Source organism: Micropterus salmoides, unplaced genomic scaffold, assembly GCF_014851395.1.
Source record: "Micropterus salmoides isolate LMB-PRFRI ecotype aquatic unplaced genomic scaffold, ASM1485139v1 Ms_hic_scaffold_8, whole genome shotgun sequence".
NCBI lineage: Eukaryota > Metazoa > Chordata > Actinopteri > Centrarchiformes > Centrarchidae > Micropterus > Micropterus salmoides.
The window spans coordinates 25,635,631-25,654,109 of NW_024044570.1; the positions used below are offsets into that span (position 1 = coordinate 25,635,631).

The following is an 18,479-nucleotide window of genomic DNA, read 5'->3' on the forward strand; positions in this document are numbered from 1 at the left end:
AGCACTTCAGCTGATTGCTGATTGAGGGCCACCTGGCCTTGGAAGGCGGTCTTTAAAAGCTCCTGTGCAAGCGTCAGAAAGGAGGCTTCTTGATTTGGGACTGCTGGACTTGCTGCCTCTCAGCTGGGGCATTTTTGTGCTATCTTCTTGTGTTTTTGGTGTTCTTAATTTATCTTCTTGTTATGTTAATAAATTCCCTTGATTTGGTTGTTTTAAAGGTGTTTATATGTGTTAAGTTTGGGTCAGTGTTGGGGTGTTGTTCGCCCCATGTTGCCACCAAAGGTTGCGGCGTAACACAATCAACAGTTGACATAATTTTTTTTTCTTGTATTATTGTCCTTCCGCATGATGGCGACCATCAAGGTTTAAACATCAGCTATGCTTACAACTGCAGCACCACATTGTGAGACATGTAAACCCAATTATAATAAATAAAGGCAGTGGAAAAAAAAAAAATCTAAACAGAATTTTAAAATCTAACACCTTGATACTTACAAGTTGCATTAGTAATTGATGCAGATGATGCATTGAAGGGTCCACTAAATGTGGTTACCACGACAGAGTAAAGTATTCCAGCGGCCAGGTTCCTAAACAGCCAGGAGGTACTGATAGAGTTCAGCACTAAAGCTGTGGACGTCCCGTTTAGATAAACATTATAATACTCCACCTTCCCAGGAGGTTTGGTCCATGACACCAGGATTGAACTATTGGAGCCCTGGCTGGAGATCCTGGGTTGCACTGTCCCAGGCTCTGTTAATGTGTGGGGAGAAGGATTAAAGCTCAGCAACACTGACAATTTGAAATAAATAAAGAGAAATGACAGTAAGAGTCTTACGAGTGTACTGAGAGGTGCAGTTTGCCTGCCCTTCGGTGCCATCCACTGCCCTGACATAAACACAGAAGGTGCAGTTGGTCCCAGGGGTGAGCTCTGAGATCAGTGTGTCTTCTTCTGCGACGGTTATGTTTTTGGAGGCACAGCCTGTAGTCGTAACCGTATATGTGTATCCATTCTTGTAATCCAGCGGTTTCATCCAAACCAGATGTATAGCAGTTGAGTTTAAGGTTTCCACCTTGGACCAGCTTGTACTATATGGCCCTACAAACAGAGTAAAGGAAGTTTCTTATGATTCAACACAAATCACATAATCTTCTTTCATATTATGACAGTCTATCAAATGAGCAGCACTGACCTCAGTACAAAGGCTACATATACTAAACACATGTAGTTGTATATACTGTAGTTATTTTTCTCATTTAGCTTGGGGTTCATTTAGCTACTTCCCAGATGTAAAGACAGTATTTTACATACGTGTAAAGTACCACACTGTCACAGGAGCTGCCTGAGTGCCATCTGCTGTCTGAGTTGTGACGGTGAAGCTGTAGTTGCTACCAGAGAGAAGTCCAGTGATCGTGATTGAGGTATTCAAGACTGCTTTAGATGAGCTAAAGGAGCTGTTGGAGACCTGCACCACATATGAATAGTAAGATTTGCTCTCCTGCTGCTCCCACATCAAGGTCACTGCATTTGTGGTGATTCCTGCCTGTGTCAGCATGGTTACAGGATACGGTCCTGAGAAAGGGAGACAGATGGAGCAGGTATGTGTTTTTCTTTGTCAGATTTGGGCAATATAGTATAAATAGGGTCTGTGGTTTACATATAAAGATTTAGAAGTCAATATGCTGTGTTAAATAGTCACTTGGTGCTTCTAAATGGCCTTGATATGATAAAACTCACCAATGTGGTTAATAAAGGAGCTAAATAATATCACTATCAACATCAGAATCTGTCAGAATCTAATTGAAAAATTGTATTTAAATATATATGTTTATATATTTAACAGTTTTCTTTCTATTTTTTTTTTTTTTTACAAAGCCTTATAATTATTTTGCAGATACTGTTGCTTGCAAACATATACAAAATATCTGTAACCTATCACTATCACAGTATATTGCAAAAATAGTAATAATGCAATGATAACCCATACCAGAGAAAATTAAGTCTACCGGTAAACAAATAAGAATACTCAAACATCACATCCACAGCCCTGGTATGATCATGTTAATCACACTCACTGGTATAGTTTTCTGCTATCACTTCTGTGCTCTCATAGTTCCACACGCCTACTGTAACAACAGATATGTTGTAGTAGCTTCCAGACTTAAGTTGGCCAGCAGGAACCAGTTGTTTTTAGTTGAAAACAAGCCCATAAAGCTGGACACAGTGAAGTTGTACTGATTATAGTCCATGTCCTCTGGAAAGGGCCAGGTAAAGTTGATGGACTCCACAGTCTGAGATGCCACCATGATGGGACCAGGAGGGTTGGGAACTGAACAGGAGAAGGAATACCATTTCATTAGTGCTCAAAATATTTCCTAAATACATGCAGTACATGTAAATTGTATATTGAGTATGCACAGGTTTATAAGGCTTGATGTCAATGTAACTCACAGGTTGCATTGCAAACACGTGAACTGTTTCTGTAAGGTCCACTATTGGTGACCACGGCCACACAGTAAAGCACTCCTGGTTTCAGGCCCTGAAACAGTTTGTTTACGGTAGTGTTGCTCAGATTTGTGTAGTTTCTTTCCAATGAGTTGTTTTTGTACAGCAGAACATCGTATGAGGCCACCTGCCCAGATGCATTATTCCAGCTCACTGACATGTTAGATGTGCTTCCTATGGCTACGATGCCAGAAACTACATCAGGCTCTGTAAAAAAAAGTAGTATACATTAGATAATCTGTTATGGCCTTCTTCATCTTCTCTGGAGTTCATGGTGGATCGCAATCAACTCGTTTAGGTGCATACTGCCACCTTCTGTACCGGAGTGTATAATATCAAGGCTTTACGTACTTCATTGAAGCAGGAAGCTTCCAGTCAGAGAACTGATGCGACCGCGAAGTCCCTTAAACCTGCATTCTATCGAACGGCCAGCAGGGGGCAACTCTTCTGGTTGCAAAAAGAAGTCCGGTTCCATTAGAAATAATGGTAAAATGACCCTACTTCTCAGCTGATTTATTACCTCAGTAAACACTTTCATAATAAGTTTATGGTCTCAATCGCTAGTTTCAAGTCTACTTCAATACAACATGATGTTCATTTAGTAAATTATGGTCCCATTTAGAGGAAAATCGACCATAAAACAGAGTATGCTTCAGGGCAGCATTATCTATGACTAGCAATTACCATGATGACCTGTCAACAAGGCTAGAGTGATTCGTACCCACTGCACTGTGTAAATTTAACCAGCGCCGTTGAAAAAGCTTATTAGGAGTCGACTGTTCATTTTCTCATTTCATTTTGTTCATTTTATATTTAGTTTTAAGACTGTTGTTCACTAGAAAACAGCTGGTTGGTGGTTGTTCCCTACCGGCCAAAACTCGAGGCGTCACGATGACTACGTCCACTTCTTATATACAGTCTATGACTTCATTACACTAGGTTACTACATTAAAATAAAACCATAAATAAATAAATACATAAAAACAAAACAAAACTGAAGATTGAAGAAAATTAAAGACAGCTTTGCATCACTCCCTTGTTTCCTCACTCATGGTAATTGTCAAAACAAAGCGTAACATTGTTGACCTTGTCCTGGAGCTGTATATCCACTTCCCTCTAGGACCATTTTTAACTCATGTAATGAAAAGTCTGTGTCAAGAGCCAGTCCATAATTATCTTTTTTCTTTGTTACATCACAATTTGTTCTTAAAATATAATTTTCCTGTTGTTTGTGTATTTTGTCTAAATGCTCCCATAGCTCTCTTTCTTTGATAATCAATCAGATTAATATTACATCACCCTCCATCGATATTCTTTCAGTATGCTCACTACAAAGTTCTCAGAATTTTTCCAAAGTCAGCGTTAGTAACACACCATCTTACTATTACATAAGCCTCCTGAACATACATATTGTTAAAGAATATTATTAGGTGTCTTAATTGGTGTAACAGGGAAAAGTAAGACGGGTCTAGCTTAGAGACATTAGCTGACCCTACAAGTGTTCACTGACCTTCCAGCTCTAGTTATTTCTCACATGCACCTGTCCTTGTTAGGACTGATAAGGTAGAGACAGTAGGCGTCATGCTAGCATAAATCCGTGTTCTGAGGAATCTTACAAGGTTGAGTCTTACAAGAGTGTTTACAAGAACTGACTCACTGACTCCACAGATTAGAGTACAACTCATGGATAGAATAGATTCCAATATGACGAAGCATTGGAGTCTAAACATCAGATAGATTAGTTGTTCTAGGTTTAAGACCAACTAAAGATGACCTAATAGGGAAACCTACAGGCACAAGGGGGAAGACAAAAATTTGTTACCCTTCAGATTTGGTGTTGGCATTCGATGTGTTCACATGTTTGCTGGCACTGTATCTCCTCAGCCGGACTCAATAAACCATGCTATGTTAAGTCTTCATCAGTCTCTGAAACTTCTTCACACCTGAACCTGTCTCACAATATATCTTTACATTTAATTCACATAAATTACTCATATTTCCAGAGACTAAAGTAAGATCTATACATGAAACTGATTTTCTTGTAACATTAACCCAGGTACCTCTTACATCATTAAGGCAAGAAAGTGATCTCTCCTCACTTCCCCACAGAGTATTCTGAGCATTAAAGTCTCCACCACATATTTCTCTTCTATCAACACTTTCTGAGATCTCACAGAATGCTTGCATTGATAATTTGGATTGTAAAAATGTACTACTTTGATTTCCTCTGGGACTACACATTTCTGCTACTACAAATTCATACTCATTTGGGAAAGTTACACTTCTATATTCTGAAATATCCTTAATAAATCTTACACATCCTCCACCTTGTTTTCCAATTCTGTGACATCTAACCGAGCTGTAACCTGGTAGGACAAAATCCAAGTGTGGTCTTAACCAAGTTTCTTGTACACACATAACATCAGGTCTTACTTTCAGATCAATTACAACCTTCTTGAGCTCTTGTCCATTAGCAATTAAACTTCTGGCATTCCAGTGGAGGATATGAAATACCATAATGATGCTAATCACCCTGAAACCATCCATCATAAGTGGACGGGTTCAAGATCTCATGTATCAGTCCAGCTGTAACTTCTTTAATCCCCAGTATCTCTATAGCTGCCTCTACAATTGTCTTGATTTTATCACATTTTTTCTTTTTCTGTATTGCCACATTCACAGTCTTACAGATGAAAGCAACAAAGTTGGTTTTACCCACAATCAGTGTATCTTCATTCATCTCCTTTGTCCATAGATTTGTTTCTGTTTGCCTCTGACTTGGCATCGGAGATGAAACATCTATTACTCTTCTATTATCTAACTCTTTTGCTCTATTTACAACTACTACTTTATATTTCTGTAATTCTCTAGCTTGCCTTTGAACAAGGCATCCTCCAAAAGCAGCACTATGTTCACTGCCACAATTGCAGCATTTTACTTCTGTATCCTGACTTTTTTCCATATTCATATTCACCTCCACATCTAGCACATCTTTGTTTTCCTTAACAATTTCCTTTTCGTGTGTCCCATTTTTTGACACTTGAAACATCAAAGTGGTGCTGGGATAAACTCTCTTGCATCATTACTCAGATAACCCATTCTTACTCTCTTTGGCCTGACAGGCTATCAGTTTTCACCCCTTTTCTTTGTGTTTGTAGTCTTGTGGCCTTCACCACCTTTCCTCATTTCACTTCTTGAATTATCTCCTCCATTGTCATCGCCAAAGGTATATCATAAATAACACCTCTAAGCTTTGCTACATTCCCAGGGGTATAAACAGTGATTCTTTCACCATTCAGTGTTTCTGCTCTGATAAACCTATCTCTTTGCAGTTGGTTTGTAGCAAAGACCAGAAGCCTCCTAAATATTAGGCAAACTCGATCTGAAAATGCCCCCCTTCTTTTTTGAATGTTATCATCATTTTCCATTCAGTTTGTTTGTCCTCCTTTCCCACATTTATCATTGTAGGCTTCACTTTGTGGACATGTTGCCCAACTACAAACCATAGGTTTAACTTCCACAACTATCACACCTACCTTTCCTTTTTTCATTTACATCCTGCCATGACTGTTACCCATCATAGTTACATTCATGGTACAATTGTTGCTAAATACTAACGCTCGCTCTCAACAACATGCTCAAACACCGCTTCTGACCAAAGCCTGTTATGGCCTTGCCATGTGGCCTGTTTCTTGTCTCTCTCTGCTGACCTCCTCCAGGTACTGCCCTTCCCCTTTCTCACACATGCAGCTGTTCCTAATTCCCCATCAGTACCCGGAGGATAAGAGGGCATGAAGAGCGCAGGAAAGTAGTTGGTGAATCAGTCTGTGAGCCAGTTGGTGTACTGGCGTTGGTCAAATGGTTATGTGGCGCTGTGGCCTCATTTAGTCCCTCAGAGGAGGGAGGGCGTTGAAAGTGTTTTCTTGTTAAAGTTGCTAGTTCTTTGTTTATAGTTAAACCTGTATCTTCTCTTTTAGTTAAGTAGTTTTTTGTTTATACTTTGTGTTTCCGTTTGAGTATTTTTCTTTAGTTGTTAATAAATGTCTTCATTTTGTTTGCCCATAGTCTGTTTCTTGTGTCTTTGGCCCAGTTTTCATTAATATTTGTTGCATTATGGAAACTGTGGGCTACATTGCTTTTAAAAATTGACACTTACAAGGGACTTAAAGCCATGTGTCAGCCTTTGCTGCTGGGAATCTGATCATTCTTCTTTTACATCTGTTTCTCAAAAGACCCCCAAATTAATGAAAGTGCAATACTTAGTTGCTGACACACCCCTTTAAAATAATCATCAATACATTACTGAGTTTTCGTAGTCCTTTGGATAGTGCTACTGATTGCAATTTTGATTAGGTAAAATCATCTTTTTAGCTACTGACAATATTTTATATATATATATATATATATATATATATATATACGCATTTCAGAAATTTTTAAGACCTACTTGTGTAACTTGATGTGTTGTCCACTTCGGAAGTGACTCCTCCTACTACTGTAAATACATTAAAAGTGTACAATGCTCCAGGGGTCAGGTTGAAGAAGGTGCAAGTCTCAGTCAGCACTGAAGTATTCTGAACCTTCATGGTGTCCTTGAGCGCTAACACCAGGTAGGAGTAGGTTGGCTTATAATCACTTTGTCTGAGCCACGTCAGCTGGATGGACGTTGTGTTCACAACTTGCACTGTGAGGTTGGTCACTGCTTTGGGCACTGCAGCAAATACCACAGAGGGTTATGTAAGACCAAAGACCAGAACAGAACGTGGTATTTTACATTTTTGTCATTTCATTTATCATTTAGGTATATAGGATATTTAAAAAGTACTTAGAGTACATAATCCATTAAAGCTTCAGCAGTTTGACAGTGTTTAAATGCAAGGCCTTACTTGTGTAACTGAATGTCTGTTCCACCGTGGATCCACTTCCTGTTGCTGCTATCGTTGTGACAGTGAAATTGTATCTAGTTCCTGGCTCCAGGTTTGGTACATCAGTGATGTTATTGCTGACTGTTGTGTTGTTAATCAGTGCTCCCATAGAATTGTATGTTTGAAGCAAGTATGTGTAATATGACTTGAAGTCATAAGGGTATGACCAAGTGACTGCTACTGAGGTGGTGGATTTAGGTCTGGCTACAAGGTTCAATACAGGGTTGGGCACTAGACAAATGACAAACAAGAAATGTTAATTAAAATAATTAAATAAGAAGATATTTCAGTCACATTTATATTGTGCTATGTAATATACAGTGGTCTTAAGAGCTGGCCAGACAAAGCAATTGATTGTTTTACAAATACTGCAAAAATAATTTATTAAATCACTCCAAGTAATGGAGACACTTCAGCACACTTTGGTTTCTCCCTGTTGTACTTACGAGTTGTAGCAGAATAAGGGACAACCGTGCTCCTTAAATTTTGGGGTCCAACTGTTTCTACAGTTATATTGTAGGAAGTTCCAGAGGAAAGCAGAGACAGCTCTGTTTGATTGACTTGGTGTCTGCATCTTGTGATACGCCACCATTCTGGTAGGTGATATGTAGCTGATGTTTGGAGCACCCTCCATCAAAGCAGGAGTCGCCCACTTTATATAGAGCGAAGAGTTTGTCCTCTGACTGATTATGATGGAACCAGGAGGTGTGGGATCTGAGAGGTATGAATAACAGGTACAGGCACTTTGTCATTTTCAAGTCTGATTGGGTTCAAGGGTTTGAACCCATTTAAATAAATTACATTTACTTTCAAAACATTAGTAGAAGTATGACTCTTAAACTGAGATGCACATTATCTAAAAAAATCATGAAAACAGTAACAGTATTGAGTGTTGCACTCACAAGTGGCAAATGAAGACTGGTCAGAAGTGGCTCTGAAGTTTCCAGCTACAGAGGTCACTGTGATGATAAAGATTCTCCCAGGATTTAAACCAGTAAAGCTGGCTGAGGTCATTGCTGTTATGTTGCTGTACAAAGGAATCAATCCCCCATTTGAGATGTTCACCACGTAGTTATCAACCCTCCCTCTGGGCAAAGTCCAGCTGATGCTCAGATTATTAGTTCCTCGTGCTGTAATCGTAATGTTCCCAGGCTTTTCCGGGACTGTACAATAAAGAAGTAAAAGGTGGTTTGGTTATCTTGTCATTGCATCGTAAAAAAAAAAACAAAATAAATTCATGTGTCACATTTAGAAATGGCATTTAAAAGGTTTTAAAAGTTAAATAATTTATATCGCAACATGATCAATATATATTAGTAATCCATATGCAATACTTCAAATTGATATATTCCTGAACAATAAGGTTTTAATAGGTTCAAATACAGACAACGAAAAACATTTAACCCCTTAGGGTTAAGGACATTGACATTGTCTCAACTGTAATTAGTGAAACTGTAGCTGTTAAACATAATCTTGTAATCAATAATCTGAGCAGTATGTTGCGTGGTTCACTTTATTTGTCAAGGCAGGGATAGTTTATTTTTTAAAACCAAGAAACTGATTTATCGTCCGTATTATAATCACAATATCTGGGAAACCTGAGGCTGGTCTTATTTTGCCTGACCAACAGTCAAGAAGATATTTAGGTTGCAGTAACATAAAACAAAGAAAAGCAGCAATGAGTTAGAGAAGCTAGTGGAGCAATAGTTGGTGATATGAATATTTTGTTTTTGTATTTTTAAATTAATTTTAGTGTCTATTTTCTTTTTTGTTTGCTCGTAGCTTTTGCTTATAGTCACGTAATATAAGTAAGTATGAACCTACTTGTGAAGGTACTTATTAAGGTACTGTCTCCTGTGTTTGAGGAATTTACAGAAACAGCAGCCACTGTAATGTTGTACTGGAATCCAGGAATTAAATTGTTGACAGTAAAGGAGGATTCACTTGTGGTGTCATTCAAGGTCACTCCTCCTCCAATCCACTGAACTGTGTATGAGGTAACGTTGCCCACTGGTTCAGTCCAGTCCAGAGACACAGACGATGTTGTGATGTTGATGATGGTGAGGCTTCTAACCACAGCAGGTTCTGCACATGCAGGAAAAACACAAGATGAGGGGAATAAAATCAACATACAGCTAACACCATGTGTAAATGGAGAAACCTCTTGAGTGACTTTTATTACACTTGTGCATAATTAAATACAAGATGTTAAATACAGAAAGGGTGGCTTACTTGTGACTGAAGTGAATGTGTAAGACTCTCCTGTCTGATTGCCTCCAGCAATGGCAGTGACTGTGATTACGTAGCTAGTACCAGGGATCAGATTGGATAATACAGCAGTGGTATTGTTGTGTATATGACCATCGACACTCCGCCATTAAGCCAGCGCACCATGTACTTGGCCACCTGACCAGGAGGTGGGGTCCAAGTCAGAGCGATGGAGGAGGTGTTTGTGGCCACAGTAAGTAATGCAATTTTACCCGGTTCTAAGGGTGAGAGGAGAAGAAAGGAGAGGAGGTGAGAAAGAGAAAAATAGCAACACATAAAATGAAGTAAATTTAAAGTTAAGAAAATAAACCGATAAACTAATCAGATAAACTATCCATGTGTAAGAAAAGCAAACCAAAAAAGCACAGACAAGGGTATTAGCACCATTATGTGCAAATATGTAATATCACAAGAGGTTCAAAGCCAGAACAATGATTCAGCACATAAACCTCTGTGGTGAGAACTGAAATCATTGTAGAGAGTCTTCAATGTCCCCAGTGAGTGCTTCCTTACTTGTGTATTGGGACACAGTGGTACTCTGTCCGTACGTACTGCCATCACCTGCCACTGCAGTGACAGTTATATTATACTGAACACCAGCAGTCAGGTTAGTTATGGTTGTAGATGTTCCAGTAGTCACATTTACTGTCTCAGTTACACTGCCATTAGTCCATTGTACTCTATAGAAAGAGCTTATTCCCTCTGGTTTAGTCCAGCTCAGAGACACAGAGGATGTTGTAAAACCAGTGACAGTGAGATTCATGACTACATCAGGCACTGTGAATTACAGAGAAGTGAACACAATGGATAAAGGTTAATAAATAACATCTTCACAATAACATTAGTCTAACTGTCCCTAGAGCCATGCTGCCAACATGACTAAAAATGACATATCAAACCCTGTCTGTCAAACCAACCCCAATGCTCCTGAAATCTGCACAACACTACGCAGATCAACCATCAACAATGTCCAGAGCGACAACCCAGATCCAGCACATACAGTACTCTGAGGTACTGCTGTAGTACCCAAGACCCGTCTCAAGACCACTTTTTAATGGTCTTGGTCTCGTCTCGGAATCTCGGTCTCGCACATAGAAGTCTCTTGATTTTATTTGAAGACCAGTCAAGACCATAACTTTGGGAATATCAATAACTTGCCTTGACATTGTCCGATTTATTTGTTAGCATCCTTACTTTGATTGGATGTAAAGCTTATTGCTTCAAATGCAACCAATAACGCTGATTAAAAATGCGTTGTGACCGTTAACAGTTGTCACTCCTCCCCGCCCCCCTTCACACACTCCAAGAAAGTGAATGGTGGAGACAGGAGAAGCTGTGGCTGTCTGGAAATAGGAGGATATGTCCGCAAAATCTTAACAATAACATTTAGCCACCTAAACCATAAAGAATGAATCTGTAAAAAGCGTCCAGAAGAACACACAGCAATCTGTAAATTCTTAAGTGTAACCGTGTGGAGACGGCCGGGACCACGTTAAACATTTATTGCCACTTAAAAAGAAAACATAAAGAAAGGTAAGCTTTGTGTAAGTGACATTAGCAAAGCAAGCAAGCTCATCTATGTATATACTGTATGTTTTCTGGGCATTATTTCAGTTGTTTGCCAGTTGTTCGCCTCCTAGCTAGGTGCACAAGCTACCTACTTTATTTAACATATTGATGGAAGTAGCTAATGCAGTTAGTTTGTTAGAGACTGAGGACAGGGCATGTGGTGACAACTTGTTCCTAAGTTACATTTTTGCTCGTGATAAAATGATCAAACAGGCCACATAAAGCTATGTAGCTAATGTGTAGCTAAATTACATCACCGTTAGCTACTGTCAGCTGCATACAGCTTCGGACATTAAAGCTACGCTCCATGGTACTGCTTCTTGATTTGGGTGAGAGAGCTAGCGTAGGGATGTGACAGCAGGGAGTGGAGACTGAGTAATGCGCCTCCACTTGTATGAAAAAATGTAAAGCTACATATTAAATAGTTTTCTCTGTACGGCCTCAAGTGTTTGTCATGTTCTGACCATGAAAAAAAGTTTAAAACCACCATTACCATCTGCCTTTAAATTGGAAAGAAAGAATGGTTTGACTTTTTTGGTGTTAATTATTGAGATCGAATGAAGTGACATTTTTTACCACAACATTTTTGGCCATATCGCCCAGCTCTAGTGTTGGGTGGAGGGTAAACATGGAAAAGGAGCGTTAAATAAAGATGCTTATGTTGATTTCAGCTCGTAGTGTTTGTATGAGGGTGTTTCTATGTGGATCTGGAAGTACAGTACCTATGATTGCTTTCCACATTTTATTGTGTGTCATGTAATGGGGGGCACTGGTCTTGGTCTTGACTTGGTCTCTGTTTGGGCGCTCTTGACTACAACAATTCTCTGAGGTAAAAGTTGAAATCATAGCAGAGAGTCTTCTCCACCAGGTGTCCTCAGCAGACTAGCTGACAGTATGAGCCCCATTTAAGCTCTTACTTACTTGTGTATTGGGACACAGTGGTACTCTGTCCGTACGTACTGCCATCACCTGCCACTGCAGTGACAGTTATATTATACTGAACACCAGCAGTCAGGTTAGTTATGGTTGTAGATGTTCCAGTAGTCACATTTACTGTCTCAGTTACACTGCCATTAGTCCATTGTACTCTATAGAAAGAGCTTATTCCCTCTGGTTTAGTCCAGCTCAGAGACACAGAGGATGTTGTAAAACCAGTGACAGTGAGATTCATGACTACATCAGGCACTGTGAATTACAGAGAAGTGAACACAATGGATAAAGGTTAATAAATAACATCTTCACAATAACATTAGCCTAACTGTCCCTAGAGCCATGCTGCCAACATGACTAAAAATGACATATCAAACCCTGTCTGTCAAACCAACCCCAATGCTCCTGAAATCTGCACAACACTACGCAGATCAACCATCAACAATGTCCAGAGCGACAACCCAGATCCAGCACATACAGTACTCTGAGGTACTGCTGTAGTACCCAAGACCCGTCTCAAGACCACTTTTTAATGGTCTTGGTCTCGTCTCGGAATCCACCGCATTTGTACTCAGTCTTGTCTCGGTCTCGCACATAGAGGACTCTGGATTTTATTTGAAGACCAGTCAAGACCATAACTTTGGGAATATCAATAACTTGCCTTGACATTGTCCGATTTATTTGTTAGCATCCTTACTTTGATTGGATGTAAAGCTTATTGCTTCAAATGCAACCAATAACGCTGATTAAAAATGCGTTGTGACCGTTAACAGTTGTCACTCCTCCCCGCCCCCCTTCACACACTCCAAGAAAGTGAATGGTGGAGACAGGAGAAGCTGTGGCTGTCTGGAAATAGGAGGATATGTCAGCAAAATCTTAACAATAACATTTAGCCACCTAAACCATAAAGAATGAATCTGTAAAAAGCGTCCAGAAGAACACACAGCAATCTGTAAATTCTTAAGTGTAACCGTGTGGAGACGGCCGGGACCACGTTAAACATTTATTGCCACTTAAAAAGAAAACATAAAGAAAGGTAAGCTTTGTGTAAGTGACATTAGCAAAGCAAGCAAGCTCATCTATGTATATACTGTATGTTTTCTGGGCATTATTTCAGTTGTTTGCCAGTTGTTCGCCTCCTAGCTAGGTGCACAAGCTACCTACTTTATTTAACATATTGATGGAAGTAGCTAATGCAGTTAGTTTGTTAGAGACTGAGGACAGGGCATGTGGTGACAACTTGTTCCTAAGTTACATTTTTGCTCGTGATAAAATGATCAAACAGGCCACATAAAGCTATGTAGCTAATGTGTAGCTAAATTACATCACCGTTAGCTACTGTCAGCTGCATACAGCTTCGGACATTAAAGCTACGCTCCATGGTACTGCTTCTTGATTTGGGTGAGAGAGCTAGCGTAGGGATGTGACAGCAGGGAGTGGAGACTGAGTAATGCGCCTCCACTTGTATGAAAAAATGTAAAGCTACATATTAAATAGTTTTCTCTGTACGGCCTCAAGTGTTTGTCATGTTCTGACCATGAAAAAAAGTTTAAAACCACCATTACCATCTGCCTTTAAATTGGAAAGAAAGAATGGTTTGACTTTTTTGGTGTTAATTATTGAGATCGAATGAAGTGACATTTTTTACCACAACATTTTTGGCCATATCGCCCAGCTCTAGTGTTGGGTGGAGGGTAAACATGGAAAAGGAGCGTTAAATAAAGATGCTTATGTTGATTTCAGCTCGTAGTGTTTGTATGAGGGTGTTTCTATGTGGATCTGGAAGTACAGTACCTATGATTGCTTTCCACATTTTATTGTGTGTCATGTAATGGGGGGCACTGGTCTTGGTCTTGACTTGGTCTCTGTTTGGGCGCTCTTGACTACAACAATTCTCTGAGGTAAAAGTTGAAATCATAGCAGAGAGTCTTCTCCACCAGGTGTCCTCAGCAGACTAGCTGACAGTATGAGCCCCATTTAAGCTCTTACTTACTTGTGTATTGGGACACAGTGGTACTCTGTCCGTACGTACTGCCATCACCTGCCACTGCAGTGACAGTTATATTATACTGAACACCAGCAGTCAGGTTAGTTATGGTTGTAGATGTTCCAGTAGTCACATTTACTGTCTCAGTTACACTGCCATTAGTCCGTTGTACTCTATAGAAAGAGCTTATTCCCTCTGGTTTAGTCCAGCTCAGAGACACAGAGGATGTTGTAAAACCAGTGACAGTGAGATTCATGACTACATCAGGCACTGTGAATTACAGAGAAGTGAACACAATGGATAAAGGTTAATAAATAACATCTTCACAATAACATTAGCCTAACTGTCCCTAGAGCCATGCTGCCAACATGACTAAAAATGACATATCAAACCCTGTCTGTCAAACCAACCCCAATGCTCCTGAAATCTGCACAACACTACGCAGATCAACCATCAACAATGTCCAGAGCGACAACCCAGATCCAGCACATACAGTACTCTGAGGTACTGCTGTAGTACCCAAGACCCGTCTCAAGACCACTTTTTAATGGTCTTGGTCTCGTCTCGGAATCCACCGCATTTGTACTCAGTCTTGTCTCGGTCTCGCACATAGAGGACTCTGGATTTTATTTGAAGACCAGTCAAGACCATAACTTTGGGAATATCAATAACTTGCCTTGACATTGTCCGATTTATTTGTTAGCATCCTTACTTTGATTGGATGTAAAGCTTATTGCTTCAAATGCAACCAATAACGCTGATTAAAAATGCGTTGTGACCGTTAACAGTTGTCACTCCTCCCCGCCCCCCTTCACACACTCCAAGAAAGTGAATGGTGGAGACAGGAGAAGCTGTGGCTGTCTGGAAATAGGAGGATATGTCAGCAAAATCTTAACAATAACATTTAGCCACCTAAACCATAAAGAATGAATCTGTAAAAAGCGTCCAGAAGAACACACAGCAATCTGTAAATTCTTAAGTGTAACCGTGTGGAGACGGCCGGGACCACGTTAAACATTTATTGCCACTTAAAAAGAAAACATAAAGAAAGGTAAGCTTTGTGTAAGTGACATTAGCAAAGCAAGCAAGCTCATCTATGTATATACTGTATGTTTTCTGGGCATTATTTCAGTTGTTTGCCAGTTGTTCGCCTCCTAGCTAGGTGCACAAGCTACCTACTTTATTTAACATATTGATGGAAGTAGCTAATGCAGTTAGTTTGTTAGAGACTGAGGACAGGGCATGTGGTGACAACTTGTTCCTAAGTTACATTTTTGCTCGTGATAAAATGATCAAACAGGCCACATAAAGCTATGTAGCTAATGTGTAGCTAAATTACATCACCGTTAGCTACTGTCAGCTGCATACAGCTTCGGACATTAAAGCTACGCTCCATGGTACTGCTTCTTGATTTGGGTGAGAGAGCTAGCGTAGGGATGTGACAGCAGGGAGTGGAGACTGAGTAATGCGCCTCCACTTGTATGAAAAAATGTAAAGCTACATATTAAATAGTTTTCTCTGTACGGCCTCAAGTGTTTGTCATGTTCTGACCATGAAAAAAAGTTTAAAACCACCATTACCATCTGCCTTTAAATTGGAAAGAAAGAATGGTTTGACTTTTTTGGTGTTAATTATTGAGATCGAATGAAGTGACATTTTTTACCACAACATTTTTGGCCATATCGCCCAGCTCTAGTGTTGGGTGGAGGGTAAACATGGAAAAGGAGCGTTAAATAAAGATGCTTATGTTGATTTCAGCTCGTAGTGTTTGTATGAGGGTGTTTCTATGTGGATCTGGAAGTACAGTACCTATGATTGCTTTCCACATTTTATTGTGTGTCATGTAATGGGGGGCACTGGTCTTGGTCTTGACTTGGTCTCTGTTTGGGCGCTCTTGACTACAACAATTCTCTGAGGTAAAAGTTGAAATCATAGCAGAGAGTCTTCTCCACCAGGTGTCCTCAGCAGACTAGCTGACAGTATGAGCCCCATTTAAGCTCTTACTTACTTGTGTATTGGGACACAGTGGTACTCTGTCCGTACGTACTGCCATCACCTGCCACTGCAGTGACAGTTATATTATACTGAACACCAGCAGTCAGGTTAGTTATGGTTGTAGATGTTCCAGTAGTCACATTTACTGTCTCAGTTACACTGCCATTAGTCCGTTGTACTCTATAGAAAGAGCTTATTCCCTCTGGTTTAGTCCAGCTCAGAGACACAGAGGATGTTGTAAAACCAGTGACAGTGAGATTCATGACTACATCAGGCACTGTGAATTACAGAGAAGTGAACACAATGGATAAAGGTTAATAAATAACATCTTCACAATAACATTAGCCTAACTGTCCCTAGAGCCATGCTGCCAACATGACTAAAAATGACATATCAAACCCTGTCTGTCAAACCAACCCCAATGCTCCTGAAATCTGCACAACACTACGCAGATCAACCATCAACAATGTCCAGAGCGACAACCCAGATCCAGCACATACAGTACTCTGAGGTACTGCTGTAGTACCCAAGACCCGTCTCAAGACCACTTTTTAATGGTCTTGGTCTCGTCTCGGAATCCACCGCATTTGTACTCAGTCTTGTCTCGGTCTCGCACATAGAGGACTCTGGATTTTATTTGAAGACCAGTCAAGACCATAACTTTGGGAATATCAATAACTTGCCTTGACATTGTCCGATTTATTTGTTAGCATCCTTACTTTGATTGGATGTAAAGCTTATTGCTTCAAATGCAACCAATAACGCTGATTAAAAATGCGTTGTGACCGTTAACAGTTGTCACTCCTCCCCGCCCCCCTTCACACACTCCAAGAAAGTGAATGGTGGAGACAGGAGAAGCTGTGGCTGTCTGGAAATAGGAGGATATGTCAGCAAAATCTTAACAATAACATTTAGCCACCTAAACCATAAAGAATGAATCTGTAAAAAGCGTCCAGAAGAACACACAGCAATCTGTAAATTCTTAAGTGTAACCGTGTGGAGACGGCCGGGACCACGTTAAACATTTATTGCCACTTAAAAAGAAAACATAAAGAAAGGTAAGCTTTGTGTAAGTGACATTAGCAAAGCAAGCAAGCTCATCTATGTATATACTGTATGTTTTCTGGGCATTATTTCAGTTGTTTGCCAGTTGTTCGCCTCCTAGCTAGGTGCACAAGCTACCTACTTTATTTAACATATTGATGGAAGTAGCTAATGCAGTTAGTTTGTTAGAGACTGAGGACAGGGCATGTGGTGACAACTTGTTCCTAAGTTACATTTTTGCTCGTGATAAAATGATCAAACAGGCCACATAAAGCTATGTAGCTAATGTGTAGCTAAATTACATCACCGTTAGCTACTGTCAGCTGCATACAGCTTCGGACATTAAAGCTACGCTCCATGGTACTGCTTCTTGATTTGGGTGAGAGAGCTAGCGTAGGGATGTGACAGCAGGGAGTGGAGACTGAGTAATGCGCCTCCACTTGTATGAAAAAATGTAAAGCTACATATTAAATAGTTTTCTCTGTACGGCCTCAAGTGTTTGTCATGTTCTGACCATGAAAAAAAGTTTAAAACCACCATTACCATCTGCCTTTAAATTGGAAAGAAAGAATGGTTTGACTTTTTTGGTGTTAATTATTGAGATCGAATGAAGTGACATTTTTTACCACAACATTTTTGGCCATATCGCCCAGCTCTAGTGTTGGGTGGAGGGTAAACATGGAAAAGGAGCGTTAAATAAAGATGCTTATGTTGATTTCAGCTCGTAGTGTTTGTATGAGGGTGTTTCTATGTGGATCTGGAAGTACAGTACCTATGATTGCTTTCCACATTTTATTGTGTGTCATGTAATGGGGGGCACTGGTCTTGGTCTTGACTTGGTCTCTGTTTGGGCGCTCTTGACTACAACAATTCTCTGAGGTAAAAGTTGAAATCATAGCAGAGAGTCTTCTCCACCAGGTGTCCTCAGCAGACTAGCTGACAGTATGAGCCCCATTTAAGCTCTTACTTACTTGTGTATTGGGACACAGTGGTACTCTGTCCGTACGTACTGCCATCACCTGCCACTGCAGTGACAGTTATATTATACTGAACACCAGCAGTCAGGTTAGTTATGGTTGTAGATGTTCCAGTAGTCACATTTACTGTCTCAGTTACACTGCCATTAGTCCGTTGTACTCTATAGAAAGAGCTTATTCCCTCTGGTTTAGTCCAGCTCAGAGACACAGAGGATGTTGTAAAACCAGTGACAGTGAGATTCATGACTACATCAGGCACTGTGAATTACAGAGAAGTGAAC

The 18,479-nt window shown here is 40.0% G+C and overlaps 1 protein-coding gene across 1 annotated transcript in view; it reads right to left on the reverse strand.

Moving 5' to 3' along the window:
- Positions 1-18,479, reverse strand: part of LOC119893820 (receptor-type tyrosine-protein phosphatase beta-like) — a 64,956-nt gene that overhangs the window by 15,072 nt on the left and 31,405 nt on the right. The window contains 18 exon segments of the mRNA XM_038706168.1: positions 496-750; positions 836-1,096; positions 1,310-1,570; positions 2,074-2,164; positions 2,167-2,327; positions 2,450-2,710; positions 6,951-7,214; positions 7,390-7,659; positions 7,792-7,796; positions 7,875-8,142; positions 8,331-8,591; positions 9,253-9,513; positions 9,753-9,914; positions 10,210-10,473; positions 12,187-12,450; positions 14,189-14,452; positions 16,191-16,454; positions 18,193-18,456. Of these exon segments, the coding sequence (XP_038562096.1) occupies positions 496-750; positions 836-1,096; positions 1,310-1,570; positions 2,074-2,164; positions 2,167-2,327; positions 2,450-2,710; positions 6,951-7,214; positions 7,390-7,659; positions 7,792-7,796; positions 7,875-8,142; positions 8,331-8,591; positions 9,253-9,513; positions 9,753-9,914; positions 10,210-10,473; positions 12,187-12,450; positions 14,189-14,452; positions 16,191-16,454; positions 18,193-18,456 (4,101 nt within the window).